This window comes from Brassica napus, chromosome C6 (genome assembly GCF_020379485.1).
Source record: "Brassica napus cultivar Da-Ae chromosome C6, Da-Ae, whole genome shotgun sequence".
Lineage (NCBI taxonomy): Eukaryota > Viridiplantae > Streptophyta > Magnoliopsida > Brassicales > Brassicaceae > Brassica > Brassica napus.
This window is the reverse complement of record NC_063449.1, coordinates 44,868,749-44,884,431: the sequence shown is the minus strand read 5'-3', so window position 1 is coordinate 44,884,431 and position 15,683 is coordinate 44,868,749. Positions and strand designations below refer to the sequence as shown.

Here is a 15,683-nt window from a genome sequence, read left to right as displayed (position 1 = left end):
CAAAAAAACAATCTTAGTGTAATCAAAATTTATTGTGAAAACTCCAAAAAATACATCATTTTAAAACAAAAAGAATATATTATAAACTTTTTTGGTACTTTTAATTCATCAAAAAGTTTACAGAATTTTTATAGAGAAGAACAAGATAAGCTATCGATGAGCTTGCCCGAATGATATAACCAATTCTTCATAACGTATTCCTTCACTTTCTTCTCCTCGTCTTCGAATACATTGCACAATGCCTGGACGTAGTAAGGTGGGAACGTACCGTTGAGTTCCAAGAAGTACAAGATGTCTCGTGCAGCGTCTCTGCAGTAATCGTCTCCTATGATATCTACGACATCTAGATGATATTTTGTTTCCCTTGAAAGAGGAAGAGTGATATATTCATCAGTGTTTCTCTTAATGCAAGTTTCCAGAGGACTCTTCTTGATCACCAAGGTGGTCCTCGTTATGCAAGATAAGCTGTTGAGGAGCTTCTCGGAATGATCTAACCATTTTGTGGTAACGTAATCTTTCACTTTCTTTTCGTCGTTTTCGAACACATTGCACATTGCCTTGAGGTAGTAACGTGGGAACCTTCCGTGCAGTTTCAAGAAGAACATGACGATTCGTGTCTCGTCTTTGCATAACTCGTCTGCAAGCTTGAGATTAGATGTTGTGGGTTTGTCTGAAGGAGAAGGAGTGAGCGCTGGGGCGATGATTCTTCTTAAGCAACCTTCCACAGGGCTCTCCTTGGCTAAGGAGATAGCAGAAATGGAGAGGACGACTGCGAGGAAGAAGACGGTGGTCATTGAGGTCTTCATTATTTGCTTGGTGTTATTAGAGAGACACTGCAGGTACATATTTATATGTTTGAAACTTCTTTCACATTAACTTCATGTATAATCGGTTTTAACTTGATATCAGTTTAATTTCATTGATGAAGTCTTTTATTAAGTAAGGCTTTTGAAGACGTTTCTTTGTAACGGATCAAGTGAAGGTTGGAATCATCGGAGAGAGCTGAGGTAATCTTTAAGAAGATCAATGATAGGACTTGCTAAAGAATCTCGGCCAATTTGCTGAAACATGATCCCATCCATTCGAGCTTGCACACCCTCGCTGACTGTTAACTCGTCGAGTAGTCCTTTCAGTGTTCTGTCTACTCCAATCACCGAGCTTCCTATACCGCTTAAGATATCTGGTAGTGATGTAGAAGGTCTCGAAACCTCGACAAGAGTTACCTGTGTTTACCACAAGCATAACCAAAGTATCTAATGTAAGCTACCCTGTGCTGTATAAGGATTTCAGTGCAGAAAAAGAGAGTTATAGAGGCGAACCTTCTTGTCAAGAGGAATATTAGCTTTCTGCTTAGCGATGGCTATAGCTCGGGAGAGTCCGCCGAGAGCATCAACTAGACCACGAGAATGAGCATCCTTACCAGTCCAGACTCTGCCTTGTGCTACTTCTTCCATTTTGTCAACCTAAGAACATGACATAACAAAATATTAGTCTCGAAAAGGCATTGAAGAACAGCAATACAGGAAAGGACATACAGGCATCGATCTTGACAAAGCTGCTTTGTTCCGGAAAAGCTGATATGCATGCTGTGCCGACTTCCCAAATAGTTCAGCTTCCTCTGGCCTGAAAACACAATTATGCTTCTTTTTTATTTAGTTGTGAATTTAAGGAACCTACAGGTTCTTACAGAGGAGTCTCAAGGATCAAATTTGACAACAGCAAAAACCAATCTGGTACACTCGATGTGATAAATGGAGTGAGGTGACTTACTTAAAAGGTCTTTCCTCAGCCCCCAGAAGCTCAGCGTATTTTCCTCTAGATATAGTTTCCTTGTTGAAGCCAATCTTTTCATATAGTTTTGCCAAGGTGAATCTTGCTGCAACAACAAGAGCAATCAAGCAATGGCGAGGGTGTAAGAGATAGTTGTACAAAGATGAGATCACCTGTGACAACTCCAATTGAGCCAGTTAATGTCAAGTTTTCAGCAACAATGGTGTTTGCAGCCATTGCCATGTAGTAGCCTCCGCTTGCTGCCACATCTGACATTGATGCAATCACTGGTTTCGTTTCAGCCAATAGTTTGATCTCCCTCCACATTCTGTATACCAAATACATTAGTATTATGATAAAACCAAAAGGTGCAGCAAAACCATCCAAACTTCCATAAATAAAAAAATGATTCTGACTTCATCATGTTAAAAGGTGAAGTGAAACCATCCATGACATGTTAAATCATACGAACATATTATAAGGTACAATTACACAGCATTGAAGATTAACTAAAACTACTTACAAATCAGAAGCGAGTGCATCGCCTCCTGGACTGTCAATTCGGATGACCGCAGCCTTATATTTTTTGTTCTCTTCAAAAGAAAAGAGGAAATAGAAAGTTTTGGGATGCTGTTGAAGAATAAGGTATACTTTGTAGATGAAAAATTAACAGACCTACCTCTTACACTGCGGATCTTCTCAATTAGTTGTTCTGCTACAATAGATGAACCAGGAGTGCTCAGCGGACCCTTAACCCGAGAGATACTTCCCCCTGCTCTAATAATAGCTATTTGGTCTCGACCACCGCTTAGACCAAGAGTCGACTTCTTAACACCTGAGTATTTCCTACATAAAGTATTTCAGTTGAGAATGTTCAGTTCTTATTACACTAACTATAAATCAAGATTACGCAATAATGCAGGAACCAATTAGGGGATAGTAGCCATTATGTATAATAGCTCTAGATTCAGTAAGACTCAATTTGATAATTCCATGTTATGAGAGTTAGTTACTTGTAATCAACAGTAGGAAGCTTTTTGTCCTTTTCAACTCCAAGCCTCTCTTTCAGCATTGATATAACCTGCAAGGGGCATTCAAATTGATTCAAAAAGATCAGAAACAGTATGGGGGCGTTATCTAATTCTCTTTTAAATAGATTTTTCAGGGAAACTTTATAACTATTCTCCAATATTTTGAGAGGATACCAAAACATTCAAAACGGAAAGTTCCTGATTAAAAGACGAACTAACAAGCACCATGACTTCTAGCTTCTGGGTTACGTATAAGGTACTGAACCCCATCTACAATGAGGATAGACATGGTCTTTACTTATACCTCATCATCATACCGAATATCTTTTATCAGTCCCTCTTCTTTTAGCTTTTCAATTTCGTACACTCCTTGATTGATAAAACTTTCAACATCTTCTCGCTTTTTCCCTGCATGGTTCTAAGCAGAAGCCACTCAGGAGAGAAGTACTAAACAGTTCAAAACCATAACAATTAAAAACATAGTGAAAAAGGTCTCGAACCTGTTGAATCAGAAACACCATCCAGCCAATTTGCATAGATGTTATCAAGTAGCACGCTCAGCATCTCGTAGTTCTCCTCGGATATACTTTTGCGAGCAAGCTGATCTCCAGCACTTTTGTACTTTCCAATTCTTTGAACCTGAGGTTCAATTCCCACTTTCTCGAAGACACCTACACTTTTTGAAAAAATAACCAGTTAAATGGTAAACGTGCATAAGTACTGCTTTGTAACTTTCATATTCAGCTTTAGGACCTTCACTGACGACATAGGAGTTGAGATTCAGTTACATAAAAAGAAACAAAAGAGGGCGAGTAGAGGTTCCATTCGACAAAAGTTAGCTCAACAAACAGAGGATGGTATAGAACATACAATTGATTTCTAATTACTATTTTCTTATGCGAGAAACTGAGCCAAAGAAGAAACAATGCTTACCTCCAAGAAAAGAAGCTTGAACAGTCAAACCATAAAGAAAGGAATAGGCACTAGGCGGAGCATAGAGCTCGCTGCATGCACAGCCAAGATAATACTCCTTTAGTCCACATATGTTGATATACCCAACAATGAATTTCCCTGAAAAAAGATGTGTTTGATCAGCTCTTAGAAAGCAAGTGAAAATCTAGAGAGCAAATGAACTTCCAACACTCTTAAAAGCAGTAGTAAAGATATGAAAGTTTGATATTTAGTAGAGAATGCAAGATCATTCAGGAGCTACCTGATTTCTTAAAATCCAATACATGCCTTCGAATTTCTTCAACCTTTCCCCATCCACAACTCAAAGGCTCAATGTGAAGGTAGACTCCAGCGATACGAGGATCATATGCAGCTTTCACCAAATTCTCAGAGATTTGGGGCAGGGAAAGCCCTGAAGTGAAACGGCTCTTCAGCTGATCAGAGATCTGAAAAATAGAGAATAAACAACAAGGCCAGTAAAGAGTTCAATTCTCAAAGAAACATCACTAACACATTGTACTATTTGTAGACCACCTGGCCACGCAGAGTCATAGTCAAGACGCTTCCTTTGCGAACACGCTGCCAAGGATAAGCAAAGAGCATCCGGAACTTGACTACAATGCTCTCCCACGCGTTTCTATCCTCATACACCATTTCTCCTGTAGGATACTCCTCAACTCCGTCCCGCGGCTGTTCCTGCTGATCTTTCTCCAATTCCGCCGAGGAAGCAGGTGAATCGTCAAAGGCACGAGCCGATAATCTCCGAGAACGAAGACGAGGAACGATGTGGGATGATGAATGCGAATCCGAAGAGGTGAAACTGGAGTTCAGGAGGAGAGGTCTTCTGTATAAAGCCGTCGTCACGGAGACCAGTGACCTACTACTGCTGAAGACTACTTGAGGCGCATGGAGAAGTAGAAGCTTCGCCATTTTCACTCTCTGCGATTTTTTTCCCAGTGGAAGAGGAAAAGAGAGAGATTGAAGAAGGTTTAGTTTCTTCCACGTAGTCGCTTCTTCACCGTGTGTGACTTTTGTGACTGGCAAAGTGTGGAGTTAACGGGCTCACAATGATTCTAAATCCATTTGGTTTTTATTTATTTCAATCAAAGCCCAAGTTGAAACCGGATTTGTTTTTTTTTTTTTTTAATTCAGTTTCGGGTCCAATGTTTGATATAATCAAGTGAATACAAAACCGGATAAAATTTAATTTCAAATCGTTGATTTACTGTTTTGATAGAGGAGTCGTACTTCCATTTTTTTTTTTTTTCGTAAACTAGCTTTCATTTATACTAAAACAGAAAATATTACAAGCCCAAAGCTAGTGTTTTGAGGCAAATGCCCAGTACAATTCAAAAGGCCATAGAAACTCAAATAATAACTCTCATGAAGCCCATCAGAACTCCCTAGTCATGAGTCGATGGCAGTTTAATGGAGTGGGAAAAAGAAGAGTTGATGGTTACGAGGGAGGAGATGTCCCAGTGGTATCGATTCAGCGCTGCATCATCTTCGAAGCTAGACTAAGGTTTGATCTCCAGAAGCTGTGGATCTTGTTTCTGATTTGACGGTCTAGCTGGGAGAAGATCGAGTCGACTGATCTGAAAGTGTTGTTGTGGTGGCGATCGTTTCTCTCTTTCCACAACCAGTACATAGTAGCTTGCCAAGAGAGAAGTGTAAGGAGGCGATATGGTTTCTGGATTGACAGCATCTCCATTTGAGCGATCGTACTTCCCCAAGTTCTTTGCGGTCGAATTCGGCATCGAGAGGCTACCAATGTCCAGAGATCAAAGCTATAGGAGCAGTCAAAGTAAAGATGGTCTCTTGATTCACCAGTCAAGTTACAGAGAAGGCAAGTAGGAATGTCCATATCTTTCTTTCTTACTCTCTTTCAATGAATGACTACTACGGAAATATCTTCAACATTCTTCTTCTTCTTCCCATCTCTTTTGAGTTTCAGCGCAACTCGGTGCAAGAGCAGGTCAAACTGTGATCCCGAATTCGCTAACAATTCCCCAATTATCAAGACAAGGAATAGTTGGGATCACAGTGGTACTCTTGACTAATTGTTGAGATCGAGATTCATTACTTGCTCCTATGAAAACAAAACACACCATACAGATCATTATATTAGAGTTGAGTTTAAAAGCCTCATAATCTTGCATTTTGATACATAATCTCAGCGGCTTTAAAGTAAACACTTATCTTGCATGTATATTAAAATTGAGATGAACTATATTCCAAGAGATATGTGCCAACCTATTATGAGATAATTATATAAGATCTCATCGTTATCCTAATACATCAAGAACTGAGAATAAGATTTGGATACATAGCATTCAAAACCGAATTTCAAAATTCAACGTTTGCATAAAGAAGATGAACTATATTTCAACGGATATATGCCAATCTATTACGTGATAATTATCTAAAATCTCATAATTATCCTCATACATCCAAGAATAAGATTTTGATATATAGCATTCAAAACATATTTCAAAATTCAATGTTTGCATAAAGAAGATGAACTTAATCTATAACGTGATAATTATTTAAGATCTGATTATCATCGTAATACATCAAGAATTGAGAACAAGATTTTGATACATAGCATTCAAAACCGGATTTCAAATTCAATGTTTACATAAAGAAGATGAACTATATTCTAAGTGATATGTGTCAATCTATAACGTGATAATTATCTAAAATCTCATCATCATCCTAATACATCATGAACTGAGAATAAGATTTTGATACATCGCATTCAAAACCGGATTTCAAAATTCAATGTTTGCATAAAGAAGATGAACTATCTTTCAAGTGGTATGTTCCAATTCTATAAGTGATAATTATCTAAGATTTGATTATCATTCTAATACATCAAGATACACACTGGAGTCTATAGAGAGAGTTATATATATGTTAATTATGTAAATAAGGTTGGTGGACGCATGAGACACTGGGATAAGACGCAATGTGAATCTGACTTGACTAAAAAAAACTCTTTGGTTCGATCTTTCCAGCTAATAGGAGATCCATGAAACTATATAATTATGGGAAAAGAAATAAATTAAAATCTATTAATCTTCAGTCTATTTTCTCATTACGAAGAGGAGCAAATCCCAAACGTCCTTTCCAAGAGTGAATAGCACCCTCGAGCCAGTCTCTAGCAGCCTCGACCTTCTCCTTGATGTCTTGTTCGACTCCTAGTGACCCATGATCATCAGCAATATTTTCTTTATTCCTATCCAAGGTAACCTCATCAAGCATTGTCTTTAACCAGATTAGCTTGAAACCTGCTTCTGTTAGCTCGACCAGGTCGCTGCGAGCGTTGCTTAGCTCAGTCTCGGTCAAGCTATGTTGAGGCTTGTTCAGTGTCTCGACGAGAGCAAGGAGGACGTTCATGTATGTTGAAAATAATAATATATATGTCTCATAACTCGAGATAGACAGAACATTGTTTGATTCCTTAAGTCATCCTAGAAAGTATAACATATAAACCTCAAAACACAAAAAATAGAAAATACCTGAGAATAATGAAACTGGAAACCATTAAATTCTATCATCTCATTCCAATCAACAACTTCAACTACTTTTACGATTTCGAGTTTTAGGATGATTTTATTCGTCTCGAATTCAAGAGGCAGGGGCTCGTAGCAACCCCATCCACTGACCTTATCGCAGAACAAGGTGCACATTTCTGTATGTGAAGGACAAAAACAGAAAAGACTGATTTAAAATTCACAACCAGATCTAGAAACAAAGACTAAGGGGGGTTTATTGTATTGATGATTTGTGAAAATCTTAGTTTTTGTCCAAATCTCCCCTTATTGTATCTAGTACTAGGATAAGACCTGCGCCTTGCGCATGGTGAGTTTATTTATATATATATTATCGATAGTTTTTTTTATATATGTGATCATTTTATTTATATATATAAAATATTTTTTGTTGTTATTATATAATTTTTTCCGATGGATCGGATCAATTTTTATTAAAAATAATGGAACAAAACTATAATTAATACATCATGGGTTGATCGGATTGGACATTAAACAAATTATAACATAAAAACCTTATTTTTTTCATCGAACACATTCTTAAAAAAAGTGAACAGTATTGTTTTCACAGTTGAATTATTTTGACTTTTATCTTCCATATGGTTTTGAAAGCTTTCAAATCAACCATCGAATTGATACATGTCATTTTAATGTTTTTAGTCGTATACTTAAGGAAAACTTACATTTTTATAATTTAAAGTCGTTTTAAAAAATTCAAAATATAACATCTAAGAAAAAATCTAACATATAAGAAAAATCTAACATATAAGGTGTCATCATTTTTGTATTTTAAAGTCGTTTTTAAAAAAAAATAACATATAAGGTTTCCTCATTTTTGTAATTTAAAGTCATTTTAAAAAATTCAAAATATTACATATAAGAAAAAATCTAATTTTTTATTATATGGTTAATGTGATTGTTTATTTTTTTAATAATATAAAATTAAACAAAATGAAGGAGGATGCAAAAATTGTTATCAAATCTTTATTATTCATAATCATTAATTGTCATATATATGTAAATCATATTAGGTAATTTCGTAGCTTTTATTTAGAGAACGAATACACAGTTCTTATATTTTAGGTTAATATAATGTTCTCTAGTGGACATTAAACAAATTATGACATAAAAACCTTATTTTTTTCATCGAACACATTCTTGAAAAAAGTGAATAGTATTGTTTTCACAGTTGAATTATTTTGACTTTTAACTTACATATGGTTTTGAAAGCTTTCAAATCAACCATCGAAATGATACATGTCATTTTAATGTTTTAGTCGTATACTTAAGGAAAACTTACATTTTTGTAATTTAAAGTTGTTTTAAAAAATTCAAAATATAACATATAAGAAAAAATCTAACATATAAGGTGTCCTCATTTTTGTATTTTAAAGTCGTTTTTTAAAAAAAATAACATATAAGGTTTCCTCATTTTTGTAATTTAAAGTCATTTTAAAAAATTCAAAATATAACATATAAGAAAAAATCTAATTTTTTATTATATGGTTAATGTGATTGTTTATTTTTTTAATAATATAAAATTAAACAAAAATGAAGAAGGATGCAAAAATTGTTATCAAATCTTTATTATTCATAATCATTAATTGTCATATATATGTAAATCATATTAGGTAATTCTGTAGCTTTTATTTAAGGAAAGAATACACACTTCTTATATTTTAGGTTAATATAATGTTCTCTAGTGGACATTAAACAAAATATGACATAAAAACCTTATTTTTTCCATCGAACACATTCTTGAACAAAGTGAACAGTATTGTTTTCACAGTTGAATTATTTTGACTTTTATCTTCCATATGGTTTTGAAAGCTTTCAAATCAACCATCGAATTGATACATTTCATTTTAATGTTTTTAGTCGTATACTTAAGGAAAACTTACATTTTTGTAATTTAAAGTCTTTTTAAAAAAATTCAAAATATAACATATAAGAAAAATATAACATATATGATGTCCTCATTTTTGTATTTTAAAGTCGTTTAAAAAAAAATATAACATATAAAGGTTTCCTCATTTTTGTAATTTAAAGTCATTTTAAAAAATTCAAAATATAACATATAAGAAAAAATCTAATTTTTTTTATTATATGGTTAATGTGATTGTTTAAGTTTTTTTAATAATATAAATTTAAACAAAAATAAAGAAGGATGCAAAAATTGTTATCAAATCTTTATTATTCATAATCATTAATTCTCGTATATATGTAAATCATATTAGGCAATTCCGTAGCTTTTATTTAATGAAAGAATACACACTTCATATATTTTAGGTTAATATAATGTTCTTTACTGTTATATAATTATGGAATAATGTGACACCATTAGATTAAACTATACTTTATATTAGATGCTTTAGAATTCTTTGAAATGAAATTTAGAAGGCATTTAGAGTGCCACCTAGGATTTGGGGTTTTTTTTAATTAATACAAAATTAAGGTTCTAATTTTTCAAATGCTTCTCAATTAATATATAGGGGATTTATAAAAGTTCTATCAAATCCAAGCTTATTGGATTAAACATTTGTCCAAAGTCCTTAAAACCCCCCCTTATTGGAAAACAAAGATTTCATTTAATAAAGTACATCAATAATGTTTTGAGGTATTTGAGAAGCAATTAACAGTTAAAATTCAATAGGTACAAATACCACCTAACGGGATGGTATTTGTGTTGAAAATCCGAATTCAAAGAATATAATCTAATCCCATACAAAGCTAGACAAATTTAAGTGCACTATCAGGTTGATCGTGAAAAAATGAATGCGCATGACTAGTCTAGAAACCACTAATTTGATTTGTTCCTAGTATACGGAAAATTTATCGACATGTTTATGCGGAAAGCGGTAGAGAAAGCAAAGAAGGTGTTGCTTAGTCATGAACATGATAGTGTTTAAGATTAGATTTTGGATCTAGAAACTGTTGTTAAACTGGGAAATCATACTCTGGATTCAGGGATCAGATTCAATTTGATAAAGAATCTTCTTTTCCTCTTGGCAGTCAGATTGTGTGGAGGAGATTGGTGTTTTACACTACAGATATGCCAAGTTTTATTTTGTTTAGACATATTAAATTTGCAGTGTTCTACTTAAGCTACAACCTAAGATAAAAAAATTTGGGATGATCCAACTAGATAAACAGATGTGGGTGAAAATGCTAGTAGATGTTGCTCAAAATCCTTGATCAAATTACGCTTTTTCAATCATTCTTATTATTCTGACTGAGATGACATAAACACCTGGTCCTCCTCTAGTTTTGTTCTCACCCTTGGTTGCTTACTTTCTTGAATGGTGTGAGTGACAGGTTGCGGAGTATCTCATGGCAATTTGAGTGATTATTTCACTGATGTGTAAATGTGCTGTGTTTAGTTTTATATAATTAATATCAGTTGTATTACATATCTCTATTGAGTTCTTGGTCGTAAATGGTGATGCAGGTATGGTGGTAAATATCTCAAGAAAGAGATAGTTGGCTGAACTGTTCTTCTAATAGATATATTAAAAATTTGAAAAGTGTGATGTGTTCATTTATAAATAATTTGTAAAGAAAAAGATTTTAAAACCGTCAAATCTCATAAAAATTTCATCAGATCACCTTAAAAGATTTGTTCAAATCCCAAATTCCCTTAAAAATCCTTGGAATTTGTCATAAAAACAAATTCCTTCAAATCATCGATACAATAAGCGCCCCTAAGAAGTTATATGAAAAATAATAGAGGTTTTGGGCCGAGGCCTAAAGCAGGAGTTAGTTCATTACCTTTTGTTCTGTATAACTCTTTGCCTGATTGATTCAGCATAACAAAGAAGAAACTAACTCGTATTATCAGTCCAGGTCTCAATGATTCAGGATTCGCAAGCCAGAGGAAGTGGTACACATATAACTTGTGATCTTCCTCTTTGGAATAAACATGAACAACCCTGTTGGAAAAGAAGAAACATATTAAACCCTAAAAAGACGTTGAATCTTAAAACATGAGTCAATAATAAATAAGAAAAAAAATTACCATTCCCAGCCGCCATTTAAGAACTTTGGTGATTCTGTTCTCTTGTCCGACAAGTTATTTATCATAAATGTGAAACTCGTCTGATTTTGATCCTCCATTATTCTATTTCTTATTAGGGCTTTGGAACTTTGACGACTAATTCTATCACAACTTTTTTTTTTTTTGATACTTCGTCACCACCCATCGTATACAGCTTATTTTACCACAACAAATAATATTTATACAGCTTTTTTCGAGATCCTAATTCAAAAGAAATAAGGAAGCACTTTACAAGAAACTTATAAAATTACAAACATATCACCTCTTCCAAATTTTGAGAAAAATAAAAGAAAATCATAGAAACAAAAAAAAAAAAATAAAGTCTCCCAAGATTTTAGGAAGGATAAAGATTGCGGAGATTTGAGGAAAATACCAAATCTTTAAGAGATTGTAGAAACATATATATAAGAGCATATGCATCCCTTAAGGTTTCTTATTTTTTATTTTTTTCTTTTTTTCTTTTGATTAAAAAAAAAAAAATTAAAAATCGCTCCAATCGCGGACCGCCGCGTGTCGGTGAGGCTCACGAACAGTGCAAAAACCACCCAATACACGTCTTTTATTCTGCAACATAACATACCGTCTTTTGCCAAAATCATGGTCTTTTGCCAAAATCATGGGCCCCCACACTTTAGAACGCTCACTTCATCGCGATGAAGATGCTCTAAGATTCCCAATATTTGAAAAAATTACCGCATAAGAGACTGATTCGTTTACACTACTATTCATAAAAAAACTTACAGAAGGAAACTGGAGTCTACTTCAACAGTGAGACATGAGACAGCAAAGAGCAAAACAAATCATTATGCAATCCTAATACACAGTAGAAGAAGCAAATTCTTTGACATCTTGAACAACTTGATCATAGTCCGTCTTAAGTTTCTCTTGAACTTTCTGGCTTAATTCTCCTTTGGCAGGCTTTGTTAGAATTAGAACGCAACATGTTGGCCGCTTGGTCGCTCCAGCAGTTGCGAGATCCTATAAGGTAAATGATGTAAAGATTTATAATCTCTTCAAAATTCTGAGAATCACTGCAGAAATCAAATGGGAAGCTTTTTACCTCCTTTGAGGAAACATAGACATAAGGAATGCCCGACTCTTCACACAAGATGGGAACCTGAGTTATGACATCAATAGGAGATATATTCCAGACTCTGCTTACTACATGAAAACTTAGCAAACATATAGGAAAACTACATTTTTATTCTCTATATTACATGTTTGCTAAACTATGAGGAGATTCCTCCTAGAGCCGAGCAGCCAACTGGTTCGAAGTGTCTATAGTTGGTCCAGAACCTGAGCCTTGAGTCCGGTTATTAGAACACAAGTAGTTCAGTGACTGTAGCCAAGAGACTAAAGAAGGCTTGCGAATCACATCGTCTGATTCAGCCACTTGACCATACAGTTCACCAAGCACCATGTTCTGCCTTTCTTTTGGTAACATTATTATAAGCTGTGCTAATGACTTCATCAGATACGGTAACACCTGAACCAAACAAAAAAGCAAGTTATGTATACAAAGAGAAGATTAACACGAGTCATTTTCTAGTAGCTTAAAATGGAAACAAAGCTTACTTGTATATCAACCAAAGAGACGAGTCTCAGAAGCAAGTCAAGAATCTGATTACCAGGATCAGACTTTCTTCCTTGGGACTCATCGGTGTGAAACGTTGAAGCCTTCTCAACAAGGCTGTGGACAGAGTAAAATATAGCAGGACTTCCTGCAGGTAGATGCCGGGTCAAGGCTGCAACGCCTGAAGCCAAACCTTCAAATGGTGTGATCTCAGGATAAACCTGAACCATGCATAACTAGTGATTAATATATAATAAAAAAAAAATACTTGCATTGCGTCCATTAGTCTGTTTGCTTAGGTACCTCCAAAGATCTTTCCATGTAATAGAAAACAAGGTCTTCTTTGAGTTGGTTTCTTTCGTCCTCCTCTTCCGACTCCTTTGCTGAAGAGAGAAACGCTACAAACAAAGTATGAGATGCTCGTGCCACTTTCCTGTTAGGATGTCCAATATATCTATAACCACATGATTGTTAAGGAATCTTAAAGATCAGAGTCATGGTTTAAACAAAACAGAGTAAAAGGATACAAAAACATGGTTGATGCAACAACTCTCCTGAAGGCAGAAGCAGATAACCTTCCAATGCAAGTTGGGATTACTCGAAGATAAAACAATATTCGAGATGTCTGTACATCATCTCTTGACCATTCATACTCTAACCTCTGCGTAAACAAGTCTGCAGAAGAAAAAAAAGAGATCTCAAATCTTACTAACGTGATATTGAAACTGCATACACAAATTGATTTCTCAAACCTTTTGGATTCGTCAAGCTACCATAGGCAGGGATGGACTCTACAAACGAAACACAAGTTGCATCATTCTCCTGGACGCATGAGATCACCTCTCTGATCGTCTCCATGTATTCAGGTAAACGAATATGCCTAAAATACTCTACACAGGAGAAAGAAACCAGTATCTTGACTGACGTCTCCATCTTTCTTTCTTCAGACACTGTTGGATTCAGCCACTGTTTCGTAACAGCTAGCGCGAAGACGACAACCATGAGGAAAGATGATTCTGCGATCTTCTCTATGTCTCCAAGCAATGTATCTTCTACACCACGAAGCAGTAGAGCGATCTGACGGTGCTGTAAGTAGAGGTTTTGACAGAAGTCCCAAATCATATTCTCCACAATGTATTTGTTCTCTTCATTTGCTTTTGCGTATTGATTGCAGAAAGCTCCGGTTATGGCCCCTGATTCCTTGAAGAGAACACCAGAAAGATGCTCCCTCACCCAAATGAGTCTTGGTCCAATAGGATCTTTGCAAAACGATTCATATATATTGCCCAGAGGAAACACCTGAGTTAACAATGCAGAAGCGAGGCACAGAAGCAGAGGAGGAGAGGGAGAAACAGTCCCACATCGAGCCAATGCTATAGCAAAGCACTTCAACAGAAGATCATCTCTCTGAGTGATTGAACCATTAGCAACTAAAAGTTGAGCTACAGCTTCTATACGTTTTTCCGCGGAGTTTCTAAGTTCAGAAACAACCTCAAGATTCTGTGAACCACCGCTGGATCCTGCCGCGGAAGCTCTGAGTACTCCGGCCGCTGCCATTAGGACAGTAAAAAGAGTGTAGTTCCCCTTAGACATCTCTAGTGCCTCGTTTGCAAAGAGAGACATCTTGTTTACATAATTAGACCTCAAGTAACCTGACACAACCCACTCGACCAAATGAAGAACCATCAGACCATGAGTGACACTACCATCTTTCAACCAAATGCTGCAGCCAAACAAGGAATCCAATAGCCTAACGTAATGAACATCAGACGAAGAGGATAAACCATATCCGATCCCCGCAAGCACTACAGGAACAAGCTCTCCTCGAGACCCCACCAGTGATCCCTCTCCTTCCAAAAGCCTGCATAGCAACTCCAAGCTCAACACTTTCAACTCTCCCGACAGAGAAGGCACACACGCAAAAGCACCAGCCACCAGAACGCTCTGTGCTACCAACACTGGCTGCAGATTACTCCTACCATCATCAACAACAACTCCACGAATAGCCTGAACGGCAGAACCAACAAGAGCCTGAGAGGGTCGAAAAGCTTTCCTAATCCACACATAGAGTAATCTCATAACAAGCGTGCAAGACTCATACGGAAGAGAGACATCTTTTAGAGATAGTATAGCGATAAGAAGCTTTGCTTGGGGATCAGCGACGTGGATAGTGGACTCAGAGCTAACCAAAGCTCTCAAAGCTTGGAGAAAACGTGTATCGAACCTCTGGCTTTGAAGAGATTCGCGAATCTCGGACCATGCTTGAATAATAGACCGAGCAGACGGTGCAGAGTTCTGCTTCACTAAACCACTAGAGACGCTGCTTCCACTCACAACCCTTAACCATTCTTCGAGAAACACGCTACTGTTAGCGTTTCTCGCCATCTTGATACAGCTAAATTCACTAAGACATATGATGTGGGTTTGATTCAGAATTGAAAACCCAGAAAGAAAAATCGATGCTTTTGATGAACGGGGACGAGTGAAATTCAATATAATTGAATCAAATGAAAGTGTTACCAATAGGCAAGCCCAGTTATAACAGGGGTGAACAAGAGCTTCAATTATACGAAAACGTTCCAGAAAATTCTATTGATTATCAATGGCGCTTCCGCATAAATAAAGCCGATAAAGAAGGTGGAAGCGATTTTGCTACGGAGCGAGTTTACGCCGATGTCTTTTCCCCTTCTGTTTGTCGATAAAGAAGAAGCTGCTGTAAAACTAGGGGTGGGCGAAACAACCAAACCAAC

The 15,683-nt window shown here is 36.0% G+C and overlaps 2 protein-coding genes across 3 annotated transcripts; both read right to left on the bottom strand.

Moving 5' to 3' along the window:
* Positions 1-852: 852 nt before the first annotated feature.
* On the bottom strand, positions 853-4,766 carry LOC106410979 (serine protease SPPA, chloroplastic). The gene is made up of 13 exons (XM_048761413.1): positions 4,287-4,766; positions 4,015-4,198; positions 3,735-3,872; positions 3,302-3,472; positions 3,106-3,209; positions 2,784-2,851; positions 2,450-2,616; positions 2,294-2,363; positions 1,944-2,098; positions 1,771-1,876; positions 1,536-1,623; positions 1,320-1,463; positions 853-1,223 (listed from the first exon to the last, which is right to left on the bottom strand). Exons 1-13 carry the CDS (start codon positions 4,680-4,682, stop codon positions 990-992), a joined length of 2,025 nt encoding a protein of 674 aa, XP_048617370.1. The 5' UTR covers positions 4,683-4,766; the 3' UTR covers positions 853-989.
* A 7,262-nt stretch (positions 4,767-12,028) lies between these two features.
* LOC111210975 lies at positions 12,029-15,683 on the bottom strand. 2 transcript variants are annotated; one of them, XM_048761412.1, is made up of 7 exons: positions 13,686-15,683; positions 13,461-13,608; positions 13,237-13,387; positions 12,936-13,154; positions 12,578-12,846; positions 12,421-12,477; positions 12,029-12,338 (listed from the first exon to the last, which is right to left on the bottom strand). In XM_048761412.1, the coding sequence occupies exons 1-5, from the start codon at positions 15,316-15,318 to the stop codon at positions 12,607-12,609; spliced, it is 2,391 nt and encodes a 796-aa protein (XP_048617369.1). In that variant the 5' UTR covers positions 15,319-15,683; the 3' UTR covers positions 12,029-12,338; positions 12,421-12,477; positions 12,578-12,606. The 2 variants fall into 2 exon arrangements, with proteins under 2 accessions (XP_048617369.1, XP_048617368.1); XM_048761411.1 differs by having other exon boundaries at positions 12,421-12,846; positions 13,686-15,337; positions 15,454-15,682.

Coding starts and splice junctions, on each gene's coding strand:
- LOC106410979 (XM_048761413.1), bottom strand. CDS start 4,682: ATGGCGAAGCTTCTACTTCTCCATGCGCCTCAAGTAGTCTTCAGCAGT. Junction 2,099..2,293: donor GATGCACTCGCTTCTGATTT/GTAAGTAGTTTT, acceptor TTTGGTATACAG/AATGTGGAGGGAGATCAAAC. Junction 1,877..1,943: donor CTCAATTGGAGTTGTCACAG/GTGATCTCATCT, acceptor TTGTTGTTGCAG/CAAGATTCACCTTGGCAAAA.
- LOC111210975 (XM_048761412.1), bottom strand. CDS start 15,318: ATGGCGAGAAACGCTAACAGTAGCGTGTTTCTCGAAGAATGGTTAAGG. Junction 13,155..13,236: donor ACATGGAAAGATCTTTGGAG/GTACCTAAGCAA, acceptor TGCATGGTTCAG/GTTTATCCTGAGATCACACC. Junction 12,847..12,935: donor TCTCTTTGGTTGATATACAA/GTAAGCTTTGTT, acceptor TGTTTGGTTCAG/GTGTTACCGTATCTGATGAA.